This window comes from Rattus norvegicus, chromosome 2, assembly GCF_036323735.1.
Source record: "Rattus norvegicus strain BN/NHsdMcwi chromosome 2, GRCr8, whole genome shotgun sequence".
In the NCBI taxonomy this organism is placed as follows: Eukaryota; Metazoa; Chordata; class Mammalia; order Rodentia; family Muridae; genus Rattus; species Rattus norvegicus.
Genome location: NC_086020.1, coordinates 214,497,536 through 214,512,789, shown reverse-complemented (window position 1 = coordinate 214,512,789; position 15,254 = coordinate 214,497,536). Strand labels below are relative to the sequence as shown.

General features: G+C 41.6%; 1 protein-coding gene across 5 annotated transcripts in view; it reads left to right on the top strand.

Annotated features, from left to right (window-relative positions):
* Ndst3 (N-deacetylase and N-sulfotransferase 3) overlaps positions 1-15,254 on the top strand; it is a 165,936-nt gene that overhangs the window by 39,950 nt on the left and 110,732 nt on the right. For all 5 annotated transcript variants that reach the window (XM_017590786.3, XM_006233268.4, NM_001191716.1 and 2 more), the window contains one exon: positions 14,225-14,312. In XM_017590786.3, the coding sequence (XP_017446275.1) occupies positions 14,225-14,312 (88 nt within the window). The remainder of the gene's footprint in view (positions 1-14,224; positions 14,313-15,254) is intronic.

Genomic DNA, 15,254 nt, shown 5'->3' with positions numbered 1-15,254 from the left:
TCAGAGACTGTGTTTCTTTGGTTGCTGCTCACCCAGCCTTAGGGCGAGGGCGCAGTGCTGCCAGGTCCTTGGAAGGAATGTAATAGGAATGTCCTCTTCTTCTGCCACAAGTCTAGACTTCACTTATATCAGCATCCTGACTGTGACCACTCAACGAATCTCTAAGACATGCTGCTTTGTCTCCCTAGTCTCCTCCCTTTGGGGTTCTTACCAGACTCACCCACAATGCTCCATGTTTGGTGTTTTCTGACCTAGACCTCCAAACTCTTCTCTCTTCCACTTGCTACCCAGTACCAGGCTGCCACATGTTCTAGTAAGGATTTTGTAACAGCTTCACTCCTCTGTGCCAGTTTTCTGAATTAGCCCATTTTCTTTACTGTGACAAAAGTGCCTAAGGCAAGCTAGCTTTGTGGAAAAAAGGTTTTATTTAGTTCACAGTCATCTCTCAGTCCCACCCCACCTTGGCTACATCATCTGCAAAGGCACATAGGGAATTACAAAACCTCGTCACCAAAGAGGAAACCAAAAGACTCAGGTCCCACAATGCCCTTGCAAGTTTTCACCACTTAACCAAAGGACAGCCATCAAGCCCTCCTAAAGGTTCCAGAGTACCCTTGCCACATGGAGAAACAGGCTTCCAGTAGGCAAATCTTTGCCTATCCAAATACATCCAAAGCATAGACTTTCCTACTTAAAACCAACAGTCCAGAAGCACTTGGTAAAAACGAGCACATTGTAAAGGCCTTCGAAAGTCTCTTAGCTAATACTGTCTTTCTCTGAGTCATCGTGCATTAAACAGGGAAGTAGCAAAGTGAGAGGGAAAGGTTAACTTTTGGAATCGAATCGTCTCTTGTCCTGAGTAATGTGATACATACTTTTCATCATCTCTTAGATAATCATCTAAATCTTATTCTCACGGACCACTGTGTTGTTGACTACATCTCAATTGCAGTCTCGTTTGTCTTTACAAGGAAAAAAGTAAATCTGGAAAAGCCAAGAACCTTTAATTCCCATCTGAGCTAAGTCGCTGAGAGCAGATGACTATTTAGTGACCTGAATGGGATACAATGGTGGCATCTTTCCCACTCTTAGAGTCACCTTACCCATTATAACTCAGAAATATAAATCAAACCTGTAACTTGTTTGAAGAAACATCAGTCGGAGGTCACAAAGTAGATGTGCTCTCCAGAATTCTGTTCAAGGAATTCAGAGATTAAAGTTCAGGTTTGTGCAGCATGCTTCACTACGTTTATATGAAACCTTCATATCAGTCACATGCAACATGCGGTATGCATTTATATTTTGATGTATAAACTTCTTCTCCAAGAGGCATAAGATGAAGTATTTTATAGCCGGTGATACAAGAGGGTTGCAAAGCTGGGTTGGTGAGTTCGCTGTGAGTAAAATGCCAGGCAAGGCTGGAGACATGGGTTCAAGCAGACCACATAGATTCCAAGCGCAATGGTGGGACCTGTAGCCCAGAGCTGGAGAGACAGGAAGGGACTAATCCCTGAGCTCATTGGTGAGCTCTGGGTCCTAGTGAGAGACCCTGTTTCAACACAGAAAAGTAAAGGCCAGGGAGTTGCGTAAGCAAGTAAAAGTTCACATGGACATGACCAACAACCTGAGTCGGATACCTGGAGTCCATGTGAAAGGGAAGAAACAGTTCCCACAGGCTGCCTTCTGATCTCCACATGTCTCATTGCATGTACTTGTCTGATCTCACACAAACACATGATGCACAGCGCGCGCGTGCACACACACACACCGATAGTAGTAAACTAAAGCAAAATATTTTGAAGACAGATAGCTCCTGAGAAGTGGCCAAAGTTGATGTCTGTCTCCATGCAGGCACACACACATAAACTGACACCCATAATAACACCGAAAGTGAGGGGGGAGAGAGGAGGGGAGGAGAAGGAGAAAGAGAAGAAGGAGGAGGAGGAGGAGGGGGAAGAGGAGGAGGCACCATTGACCCTGAGTAGAGGAAATGACAGTGCCCTGAGCCTAGAAAACAAAACATTAACTGAAGTGATAACCATTGTGGTAATTTGAATGAGAATGACCCCCCCAAAGGCCATGTGTAAATACTTGGTCCCCAGTAAGTGGAAGAATTAGGAGGTGTGGCCTTGTTGGAAGAGGCGTATCCCTAAAGGTGGCTGTGAGGTTTCAAAAGGCTGACACCATTTTTACTGTGGCTCTGAAAATGTAGAAAACTCTGATTTTGGCCATTGGTACGGCCTTCAGCTCTAGCACGCTGCTGTGCGATTGTCTTTAGTCTGACTTTTTCTTAGACAAGCAAAGAAGTCTCTAGTTAGGTTCTGGATATTCATACCCAGTGAGGAAATGGAGGCCACTTTCATGAAAGAACTCTCACGCCTTTCCCTTCCAGCAGTAGGAGATGCCCTCAGCCTTCACTGTGTCTGCTGTCAGTGCTCACAGTGTGCGGTCTGTCCCTAACTTGACCGTAATTGGCCTGCCTCTGTTCCTTCATCACTGCCAAGTCACAGTATTGCAAACGTATAAATCAATGAAATAGTCACAGTTCCCTCTTTTTTTCCTATAAGAAAGCCAACTCTGGAAAGAGACTTAGCCAGAGGGGAAATGGGATCAGCCCAGGAAACTCCCAACCTGGGACCACACCGTTTCTTTTCTTTCTGAATAATCTCTTGGATTCTTGTTTGTTTTGATTTGAAGCCCCAAACTGCACTGTAGCCTCAGTGGTTTTAGCCCTCATTGGTCTTAGCTGTACTACAGTGTCAGACGAAATCACAAGCATCCATGGGTATATTCAACTCACGTTTCTGGGCATCTATCTCATTACTCTGGACACTGTGCAGTGGAGGAAGCTGACAGACCCCCGGCTCTGGAGCCTCTTATGCTCAGCAGAAGCATAATAACGCGGTTGGAGGCTAGCCAGTCTGGTGAAGAAACAGATGTGAAGCAAAGGACGCAGGATGCCTGCTCCTCGGGGCTACAGGAGTAACCGTGCAAAGGTTTAAGACTATTTTCTTGGTCTCAGAGAAAAAGCTCCTCTGGTAATGTACTGTGTAAAGGAAGACATAAAAGATTCAGGTCTGACCAAAAAAAAAAAAAATGGAAAAGCCAGAGCCTAGATACCAGCGTGCCCTTGTCCTAACTCCCTGGTGACTAGAAGACCTGTGACTGAAGCTCAGTGAGCTGGACTGACTTCTAAATTACCTTGACTCCCATAATTCACTCGAGGATGCCACTTGACAATGCGAACAATTTTCCCAAAATTATATTTTAAATTATGGTGAGATAACTTTATACGTTTGCTCAGTTAAAGGATAAAAAAGGATCTTTTAAAAAATCTCATTTTCTCCTCAAAACATCCTGTCACTGAGTGACAGATTTAATTTGATTATCCCAGCAACTAACAAAAGATACGGCACGTAGTAGACATTCACTAAATGTGATTCAATTAGCAAAGTGACTTAGAATCCTATGGTGCGACATTAATTCTCACCCAAGTACAGTGAACAGACAAAGAAAGAGAGGAATCTTCTTTTCTCCCTACATTCTAATTTGCATATGTCTGTGTTTTTTAATGCTGATTTACTCTTCCCTCACCAAATTCTTTCATTAACTTCTTTCCTGCAATCAGTTTGTAGAATTTCATTCGTTCTGTCCTCAGAAACTAGATGGCAAATCCAAGTGAAAAATGAAGTGATTCAAAATGACAGTTATCTTTCTTAAAAAGAATAAATATGTCAGGCACCCCAGTGGAAGAGTTAGGGGAAGGACTGAAGGAGCTGACGGGGATAGCAACCCAATAGGAAGACCAACAGTGTCAACCAACTGGACCCCTGGGAAAGCCTAGAGACAAAGCTACCAACCAAAGAGCATACAAGGGCTGGTCCATGACCCCTGCTACATATGTAGCAGAGGACTTCCCTGTCTAGTCTCAGTGGGATAGGATGTGCCTAATTCTATAGAGACTTAATGCCCCTAATCCTGTAGAAACTTGATGCCCCAGGGAAAGTTGATGCTTGGGGGATGGGGAGCGTAAGATTGGGATGGGTGGGTGGGGAACACCCTCTCACAGTCAAAGGGGGGGAAAGAGGGGAAGAACTCCCAGAGCTGGAAGGGGGGAAATATTTGGAATATAAATATATTAAATAATTTAATAAAAAAAAAGAAAGAAATCTGCCTTAGTGTGTTTGGGTAGTGTAACAAAACATCCCACAGTGGTAACTTACCCACAATAGAATATTTTTGCTGATCATGGGCTGGAAGGCACCCACAGCTTCTATAGGCACAGAGGCCAGGGCTTCTCTTTCCAGGTGGAATTGTGTTGCCACATTACCAGGAAGCAGACATTGATGCCACATCCTCACCAGGGAAAGGGACAGAGAGGACAGGCACCATATCTAGTTCTGTATAAGGACCCCAGTTCATGCAGGAGATCCCCATTCTCGTGACTCCATCAACCTAAAGCACCCCCCTCCCCTGGATATTACACATGGGTGACTGAGTTTCAGTATATGAACATTGGTAACAAATTCAGATCGTAACAAAATTCAGATTTTTAATTGCTTCCTAGTAGCTTTTTGATCTCATGGGCGTTTTAGGTTCTAGAGGGATAAAGCTGTTATATAAAATATACGTGTGTGTCTTTTCCCAGCTTACACCAGAGAAAACTATACATATCTATCCATTTAAAACAGAGTTTGCGGTCCGATGTGACGCTATGGAAGGGGGTTCTTCAGAAGACTTATCCTGGGTCTGTATGAACCTTTCATAGCGTGCAGATTTCGCCCAGCCTCATTTTCCCCAACAAGGGTTCATATCCAGTAGTGATGATTTACCAACCTGGTTGATTTAACTATTTTACAGTGCATATGTGTATTGAAATATGATACTGTTCACTGTAAATATATATATATATATCATCTTATTTCTCAATTATACCTCAATAAATCTGAGAGGATTTTAATCTTTGAAAATGGAGGAGACAAAGGAAAACCACACCAAGATTATTTAACCAAAAATCTGGCAAACTGAGTAAACCCTGTCTGGGGGAATGTTTGACTGTAAGAACTAGCAGAAGTACTGATGGCCTTCAGAGTCAAGAAATGATCAGGACTCTCATAGAGGCCAGCGTGGCCAGAGCTGGGAGAACAGGAAGACAGTGATGGGCTAAGGCTAAAGCCAGAGCCAGGCAGCATGGTGAATTCTGGAAATCAGCCCACACTGCCACCAAACAGCCTGGGCACTTTGAGCTCCCACTGTGAAGAACTTTTTTGATGTCATTGTGGAGGAGGACAGTGGACATCTGTAAGGGTCCATAATTCACCAAAGATTGATACCCTGGACTCAAGTAGTATGTAAACACAAAGAGTGTGTCATTCTGCAGAAGTCCAGCATGCTGGGGTCTTCCATTATGAAGATAGAGAGACAACCAAGTGAGCTTGAAGGCTTGATTTAAAGAACATTGGAATTCCTGGGTAGGTGAGCTTTATCTTACTCTATCTCTAGGCATTTCAGAACTGTTATGGGGCACGAAGGCTGGAGTCTGGGGTTCTTTCCATTAGTATTGACTTGTCTGGGCTTTTCTGGACTTGCCCAGTTCTTAGGCCTTGTCTCCTTGACTTCCAGTTTGAAGTCTGTCATGGAATGAGCTGTGTCGATCTAATGGGAAAATCACTGTGCTTACATTACCTATTTAATAAGACTCAGCTGAGTCCACACAGACATTGATGGTCACCGTTGTACACTCTAAATCTCCTCTTCACAGAGGTGAAACTCACTGGCCTCTAGCCATCTAGTTAAAATTAGAGTCGTGGCCATTAGCATGTTTATTAACAGACACAGGCACTACCTCTGTGTAGTCCAGACACTGCCACACCCACCCTACTGCTCATCTGCACCTCATCCCAGCCCTGGACAGCAGTCTGTCTTCCCTCTCCATGGATTCATACACTGCACATAACTAGATTCCCACAGTATGTGACTTAGATGTGTGTGCTTATGAGGTTCGTCAGTACTGTGACACACATCGGTACCTTGGTTTCCTGGGTGAATACTCTCACACCGTATGTGTGTCTCACAATCTGTTTATCCATTTATCTACCAGTGGGCACTAGGAGCTATCTTCATGACTTGGTGTTTGTGGCTCTTGTTACTATGAGCTACTGTACAAACATTCATGTAAAAACTTCAGAGTTTGGAGTATATGCCTAGAAGCAGAATTACTAGATTATACAGCGATTCTATTTAGCTTTGTAACGAAACACCAAGCCATTTTCCCCAGAGGCTGGACCATTTCACAATATGGATTGGTGATTCTTTACCTGTCTCTGAACCTTACCTGCTTCCTCCCACCCACCTTCCCAAGGGTGGAGCTTCCTACCCCAGGTTACTACGCTTTGCCTAGCATGCACCCTGAACAATTCCTCCTGCCAACCTGGCTGAAGAGAACTTTTACATTTTTAACTACAGAGAAAAGTTTTAGAGGGAGAAAAACTGAGCTTTCACCTCACATTTTGAGTCTCAGCTGGGCTGTGGAGACCAATGTCCTAGTTTGAGACCGGCAGGAAGACTCCCCCACTTGCCTCTTCTTTCTGTTCAAATCTTCAATTGCTCTGACAAAGCTCCCAAAAATAAAGAAGCCAATCAGCGTGACTACACCAATCCTAATGTTGATCTCCTCCAGAAGCAGCCTCTCAGACCCCAACAACCTAAGGAACTCATATCCCATTCAAACTGAAGCAAAAAAAATTAACAAACACCGGGTACTTCAGGTACAGCACAGTTTCTAGAATGGCTACTGAATTGTCCTAATCCTCATAAATTGTTTTTTTTAGAAAACTTCTAATTTGAAAATTCACAATGTCTTTTATTTAAGTTGTTCATGGAGCTATTGACTGCCTTCTGCCTTCCTTACACCAGGAACCACTAAGTCACTCGTTGTCAGCACCTCTTCAGATGCTAAGAACAAGAGCAGGTCCTTCAATGAATTAGGGCTACCTTGATCTATGAACATTCCAAATCAGGAAACACACAGGAGGTCCTTAGAGTGTGGTGCGATTTCCCCACACACCCACATCGCCCTTGTGTCTTGCCCTGCTCAGGATCTCTGCGTTAGAACCCAAGGGTCTATATTCCGGTGAGTTTTTTAATGTGATCTTCTGCAACTTTTAAAAGCAAATGTTGTAAGTTTTTTAAATCATCGTGATAGTGCGTAAACTCTTTTTTATGTAGTTGATTTGTGAGATGCAGTTGACAGGTTCCTAAGGGTGTCCTACTGTGTGGAGCATTATCGCCTTTATTTCTTTACATAAATGCTGGAAGTACGGACATAAGACACACTTTCTCAAATTAGATGGATGGATGGAAGGATGGATGGATGGATGGATGGATGGATGGATGGATGGATGGATGGATGGAGAGATAGATGATAGATAGGTAGAAAAATATTTCTAATTATATTTTCACCTTGAGTTATATTGACACTTTCATCAAGAGTCAATGAAAATTTCACTCCTGATCCACTGCACAAACACACTCGCACACCAGGCTCCTAACATCACACGAGATGGAGCAAATATGGCTGCTGCCTCATGGAGTGGTTAATCAAACCTCAGCCCCACTTTGCTGCTAAAGTGGAAGCAGAAAGGTACTGAGGACCTTGGCCATGTGTGTTTGTTAGTACTTAGTATTTTTATTTCTTGGGAAGAGCAGGTAACATTATTTACATGTATTAACATGTCTTATGGCATGCAAATACTTTTTTTATAAGAGGTTAACTGAATAGGACTAGCTAGTCGTTCCCTAAAGTTGCTGCACTGTGAGAATTTGTGAACTGCTTTGTACATTTGTTTTTTTCTTTTAAAAGTACATCCGAATTTTGCCTATTGATGTATATCAGCCAAACACTAAATAAAACATGCATAAAATTTTCAAGCATTCAATAAAGAATAGCACTTAATAATTTTCCATTTCCTAGTTACAAATCTTTTCTGCCAATTTCAGTCCAACAACTGTTTTAAGAAAAATATCCCTCAGTATATATAGAATTTGAACTTTATGTGTCATGTGTGTTCTAGATGAGTTAAAAGATGTAGCAAACACCTTAATATTACTGTGTAATTCTGTCCCCTTCCCTTCCACACAAACATATATGTCCTTACTCTGCTCACACAGAGCAAACATATTCTGAATATTCTGGTGAGGAGTGGAGGATTCAGTAACTTCCTTTAGAAAGAGGCTCGGAACCCTGTGACGGTTACTACCATGCAGCTGCTCGAGCCTCCAGTTTAGTGCGAATAGGCACCCACGTTATTAAAGAGACATTTGGGATATAGCTGGGAACTGTGGGCATATGTTTTTGTTGTCCACATGGCTAGCAAGAGGAAACAGAGAAGGAATTTTGTGGCAAAGCATTAAGTTTTCAAGCTTGGCAAAAAGAAGGGCCAGCGGCCCTCCGAGAGCCAAAGCTCTATTGCTCCACATTAGCGTTTTAGAGACTTGCAGCCATTTCTCCATGTCACCTGAAACGGGCTCAACGATATTCCCCTGAGTAGCTCTGATGCTTGGAGTCAAATGTGTGACATAGAGACACAAATACAGGCCTTTGCAATCAACTACCCTATTGCTTTTATTTAATTTAACAAATATAGATTCTAATGGTTTGAGAATATATTTTTTTTCTCCTGCTGACAAAACATACTTGCCCTAGTTTGTTTTCTGTCTGTGATAAAACACTGATGACACAAACTCGAGAGGAAAGGATTTATTTGGCTTATGTTTGGGTCATAGTCCAGTGTCGAAGGAACTCAAGAAAGAAACCTGGAGGCAGAAACCAAAGCAAAGACCATGGAGTGATGCTTTCTCCCATGCTGAGTCTGCTTTCCTCAACAGCATAGGACCACCAGCCTAGGTTGGTCCCATCCTCGTCACTCAGTAACCATGGAAACCCCCCCAGATATGCCCATGGGCCACTCTGATGATGCCAGTTTCTCAGTTGAGGTACTCTCTCTTCCCAGCTGTCTCCAGCTAAGTCAAACTAATAGTGCAATCAATGCTGAGCATTAAAATATCCTCCTCATCTCCTATTTCCTTACCAACTTAGTCTATTCACTTGCAAATAATAAGAGTTCAAAATATAATCTAGGTAGTATAAATAAGAAATAAAAAATTAGCAGCTGTTCTTCGGAAGAAGGCCACGCATTTGCCTGATGCTAAAATGACTCTCACACAAAAATGTTTTGCAATTATGTTTAATTTTAATTTTTGCCTCTCATTTTCTCTCTTTGATATATTCATTCTGTTAAGGAAAATTGAGTGAAACCCAAAAACACATAAAAGCTTCCATTTTACTCAATCCTCAGAGCTCAATCTCTTTAAATTGGATCTTTTTTTTGCCTTTAACCAGATCTTGCAAATGTTCTTGACTTTGCATAATGAGGACTTGGAAAACTAAGAAGGAGCGGCATATACATTCGACTTTGAAAAGATGATTTTTAAGTTTTTGTGAATTACGTTTGAATGCAAGTGTCGTATAATTTTATTGGACATTATGTTCCTTTTTAGCACTCTACTATGTATTTTCAGATTTCCTGCCACGTGTGTTTGCATGTTTGTTTGTTGAAAGTGGATAGAATCACTTGGGTCTCGGGATGGTTTCTGACCATGTAAATACAGACTTATACAGAGAACAGGATTTATGTTTGCCAAAGGGAGAGGGACTCAAATGTGCAATAAGCAGAAATGCTCAAATCAATTCTAGCCGTTTGATGTGACCAGTACTCTGCTTTGATTAGAAGTCTGGATTTGGGCTGAAAGGACAAAGCCCTCCATAGTACACCGTTGAATAAAAATGCAAACATGCTCTTTTAATTCTAATGATGGCATACTCTAATTCCTCTTTCATTGGATGATGGGTATCTTCATGATTCTGATTTCCCTACATCTCCCTCTGTTCCTGTCTAAATGTTGACTTAGTTATTGAGAAAATAGGAGAGGGGTAATAATACTATCTCTATAAGCGACTGCAAAATGTCTTGTTTTAAAAGTAACCAATGGTTTGTGGAACTGTAAAAATATACCATACTGTTAAATACACGCTATATTCTGGAATTCCTAAAAATAAAAGTACCACTTTTCAGTAATGAACACACTTGAAACTAATCCCTCTGCTTCCGAGGCTCCTGAACTAGCCATTCAAGAGTTATAGTCATTTGCCCTGCCAAGAATCGACTCCCTGGAAAGGGTCTGTTTTCAAGATTTCTTTTTCATTTTGGTGCTGTAGCAATGATTTTATATATTCTTAGTTTTTGATACTGTCACGCCATGTTAGACACACATCACAAATAGAGAATCAAAACAAGGAATCATTTTCTAATATTTGTTCATAGCAATGAGCCCACTGCCTCGGGTAACTATCTCATTACAGTAAAAACACGTTTAATGAAAAGAATGCTGTCTGAAAACATTCCCAGGTACTTAAACTTCTCGCCCAAAACATCCCCATGTATTTTGTAACAATGGAAATAACACATAAATATGAGACATTTTTCTCGTGCACATTTCCCAAAATCTGGGTTTGTAAGATCAATTAAAGTATGAGACATATTGCTGTTTATTCTGAGTGTATAAATACCATCTGGACACAAATCGTCTCTTTACCACGTGTTGACTACTCAGTTTTTATCCCTGTGACCACATACCTGGGAGAACTTCAGAGAAGAAAGATTGGCTTTGGCTTCCGGTATCAGAAGCCTCTTCATAGCTTGGAGGGTGTGGGGGAACAGAGTGCTGCTCTGTGGCTTCCTGGACATAGAGAAAGAGAAGACAGAGAAGGACCAAGGCAACATATGGTGCTCAGGGGTAAAGTCTAATATTCCACTTCCCCTTCCTTTGATCAGCTCCCAATAATGCCATCAGGTGATGAATCTACTTAGAGTTGGTCCAGTCAGTGAGTCAGAGCCCTCGGGATCTAACCGTCTCCAGGATACCCTCACGGGCACCCCAGGTGTGCCTCACTAACCTTTTTAACACTTCTTAACCCGATCAGCTTGACAATTAGGAAGTACCATCTTACCATACATAGCATAATTCATATCGCCATATGTTTCGGTATATCTTTTAAGTTCTTGGATGTTTGTTTTTTTAAATGTGTTCTCAATGTGCAAAATATTCAAACTGGCAAAATCAGAGGTAGTTGACATCAGAATTCATTTATTCTAGTTGTCAAAAATATTATTTTGCAAGACTTTAATTTAGTTTCTAAAGCTCAGGAATAAGAGGTTTGCCTGTTTTCTCTCAATAGCAATAGCAATCACAACTATACAGGAAGCAGTCACTGTATGGTCAGAAAACAAAGTTCACTGAAGGATAGTTCCAGCAAAAGGGGCAGACAGCAAAAGGAAAGGACAGCGGCATCCCAGGTATAAGGAGAAGTCATTAAATATTCAAGAAATAATTTAAAAATAGATTTTGAATGTTTATTCACTGAATGAATAATTAAGGGGTGAATTGAAGTAAAATAGAAAAAAGGGAGCGATGAGACTTAAGAAGGGAAGTTACACAGGAAAAGTTAGCTAGGATGTTCAGCTAGGAGAAACAATGACCGACTGGAAGAATGGGACGGGTTGGGGAGGGGCAGAGAAATCATGTGACTCACATACAGACAGCAAACCAAGCAGTGAATGAGTGGGTGTATGGATGGAGAGAGAGATGATAGGTAGATAGGTGACTAATAGGTAATAGATGACTGATAGGTAGATAGATGACAGATGTGTAGACAGGTGATAGATAAATGATATATAGAGAATAGATAGATAATAGGTAGATAGACAATAGATAGATAGGTAACTGATAGGTGACATAAAGAGAAGATAGAAAATGGATAATAGAATGTAGGTAGATAGGTAGATATGATGCATGATGGATGGATGGATGGATGAATGGATGGATGGATGATGGTTGGATGGATGATGCATAGATGGATGGATGGATAGATAGATGATATAGATACTTCAATTTTTTTTTAGCAAACAACTAATCACTCCTGCATGTATGGTTTACTTTCATTTTACTCTGATGTAGAAGACCGTTTTAACTTTGCAAATGAAGGATTAAGCTCAGGCAAGTGCCACAGACGTCCGTCTAGCATTCAGCGGTAGCCACCATGTTGGCTGTAGTGATGACTTCAGCTGCAGACAGCTGAGCAGCAATGTTCAGTGCTACACGTAGGTCATGTTCCAGCCTCTGCAGCAACACCATACACCAACTGTCGCATTTCACCTCCAGACAGAGCTCTGAAGTGAGGATTATTACCTTGACTTCAACAATGATGAAACTCATGTTTGAAATAGCATACTCAAAAGTGGAAACAAGGGTGGGAGAATCAGAATTTCAGTTAAGACGGCTGACTTCCGGGTCTGTCCTCTTAAAGACCGAGTTGTAAGTTCCACAGTCCTCACCACAGGAGCCAAAAGAAAAAAGGCTCAGACCTTCTACCTGCACAGCGCCCTCCCTGCAGATTATCAGCAACTTGGAGAAGTAAGAAGTCTCTTTCTTCACAATGGCATATTTGCTTGTCCAGTTTTTCTTCCCGTGCTCTTCCTATGCCCCGCCCTTTCCTTACCTGTCTCCAGCAACGCTGACTTTTCAATTAGACTTTACACTCTCGTAGCACTGTGTGGATCCAGCAGCAGGCTGCCTTCCATCGTCAGTGTCATATAGACCCACACAGGATAGTATTCAGTCCTGCACATGAAGGAGTTGGTTCTTGCAAACAAAGAAATGTTAGGAAACAATTGCATGCTTACACTTCAATAACCAATGATTAGTTGCATGAGTTTAAGTTGGGGAAGCAAGGATTTTGTCCTCTGCATCTGCACAGACTCAGTTGCATTTCGATAAGGTGGGCAATCTCCCAGCGGTCACTGAATAGTAAGAAGGTGGAATATGGCAGTTCAGGCACTACTGATCATTGATTCTGCTATTAAAGAACACAAGGTTAGTTGGGGGCCTGGATGTACCAAAGGGAAGGAATCCATGGAAGGCTAGTGTAAGAGCCCAAGTTATGTTTGTGCTTTTCATTTGGGATCCTTTTGTCTGTGAAAATAAGCAAGCCGTTTGCCTCAGTTCCCTTCTGTATAAAATGAAGTGTCAACCAAGATCCTTTTGAAAACAAAACAGTGCTATTTATATTAAGTTATAATCACACACACACACACACACACACACACACACACACACGTGCATGCGCGCGCGCGCATGCGCACAATCGGGGGGAGGCAGAGTAATTGGAGTCATTAGTCATTGGAATTAAGAATCAGGAAGTAAAGGAGAAGAAACAATGAAAGTGCAGTATATTCTTAGACAGACAGCAGCATTAACACAGAAAACCATCCTTCAAAAGTGCCCCTTATGAGAAGTACAATATGTGTGCCATCTCCACTGACAAAAACTTGACATAACTTAGACAAGCGCAGAGGATTATTGATTTTGGCTCACGGTTTCAGTGGATCAGAGCAGAGAGTTGACATCATGATGTCCAGGTAGCACAAAAGAGCACAGCTGAGAGACTGCCTGCACTAGCTGCCTTTCTCCTTTTTCCGTCTTCTTTTCCAACTTGGTCCCAATCTAGAGGGTGATGCTTTTCATATTCAAGAGATCGTTCCCCTGAGCCAATCCCACCTCCAGATTCTCTCATGGACACACCCATAAGTGTACTTTACCATTCCAAACCAGCTGCCAGTCAAGATGAACCATCCGGAATGTTTGCTTGTTTTAATGGACAAGTTATAGATTCGCTTTACCTTCTTATTTTCTTGAATAACCATCATTATCTTTTGGGAATCTCAGATTTAAAAGTTAAAATGTGTTTTGAAGAACAAAGATATATCTGAGAAATGCCAGTATGTTTTTTTTCCTATGTATGTTCTTGCCAAGCTTAATTTAAAAGGAGTGTCCTTTTAGAACTGGTTATCTATGTCCCTGAGAGGTAAAACGAGATATAATACACCACTTCCTTTATACATATGGATTAAACTTTTCCTTTCACTTTGCTTTCTCCAGCCAACAATTTTTTTCAGATCTCTCGTGGGCTGAAACGTGAGTACGTACGTGCATGTGCTGTGTAATCCTAACATCACCCACGATCCGCCATTTGGTTTGAATAGTGTGGTCTTAATGTCTTTTAGTTCCTTGCCACCCTGAAACGCCTTTTGTTCGTCCTGTATTTCAGGCCCTGCTCGACACTCAGAATCTTTTGCGCTCACAAATCACCAACTTTACTTTCAACCTTGGATTTTCAGGGAAATTTTATCACACGGGTAAGACCTCTCTGACTACTCTGAAATCGCACTTCCTTCCAGGTCCCTCGCTCCCTGCGTCCTTCATGTCCTCCCTGTTTTCATTTAACTCCATTTCATTTAACTCCATTTAGCTACTTTTAACCTTTAGAAAATGTTAATGATTCTAAAGCTCGTGGTATTTTCAAATGCCCTTTCTTTTGTGCTGACCTGTAATTTACATATAGTAACAAACTATCTTTAGTGAATTTTCACAAACTACATACAATGTAACTCTCGAGTAGAGCAAGAAACCACTATCACCCCCGCCTCATTCCCCTGGGTAGTCGCTACCCTTCTGATGCTAACACTTCTATGCCGCTTCCTTAGTGTCCAGTACCCTGTTAGCTACACCTGGCTTCAACATACAAAATTCCCTTTTACTGCTGTTGTTAAACCTTCTGTTAGTCACATGGATACGGGACTTAGATTATTGTTTTCCCGTTTATTTCCTAGTAGCGTCTCCTGTTTGAGCATACCAACACTTTCTCCATCCTACTGCAGTGTAGATGGTTCTCTCTGGCCTTTGGCATTTCTTAGGCCATCCTGTTAGACGTCCACCTGTGTGCCTTAGAGGATTTACATTCTTTTCTGTTGGCTCTCAGCCCAGAGTGAAGTTGTTCACAAGACACATGTATGAAAAAAAACTTGAAGAGGAAAGGCCAACCGATTTTACAAACTGATTTTTCCAGTGTCTGTATTCCTAGTTGTCTGAGGACTGGGCTTCATATTTCATGCTGTTTCCATTTTAAATTTTACCTGTGCTGTGGGAGCACAGAAATTCATATGATGGATTTGAAATATATGTTTCTCCTATGAACAGGAAGGGAGCATATGTACATGACTGCCCTCTATTTGAGATTCTCTTCTAGGGAGTTCTTGTATCCTTTTTGTTACTTATGTGTAAATTGTTGATCTAGTCTG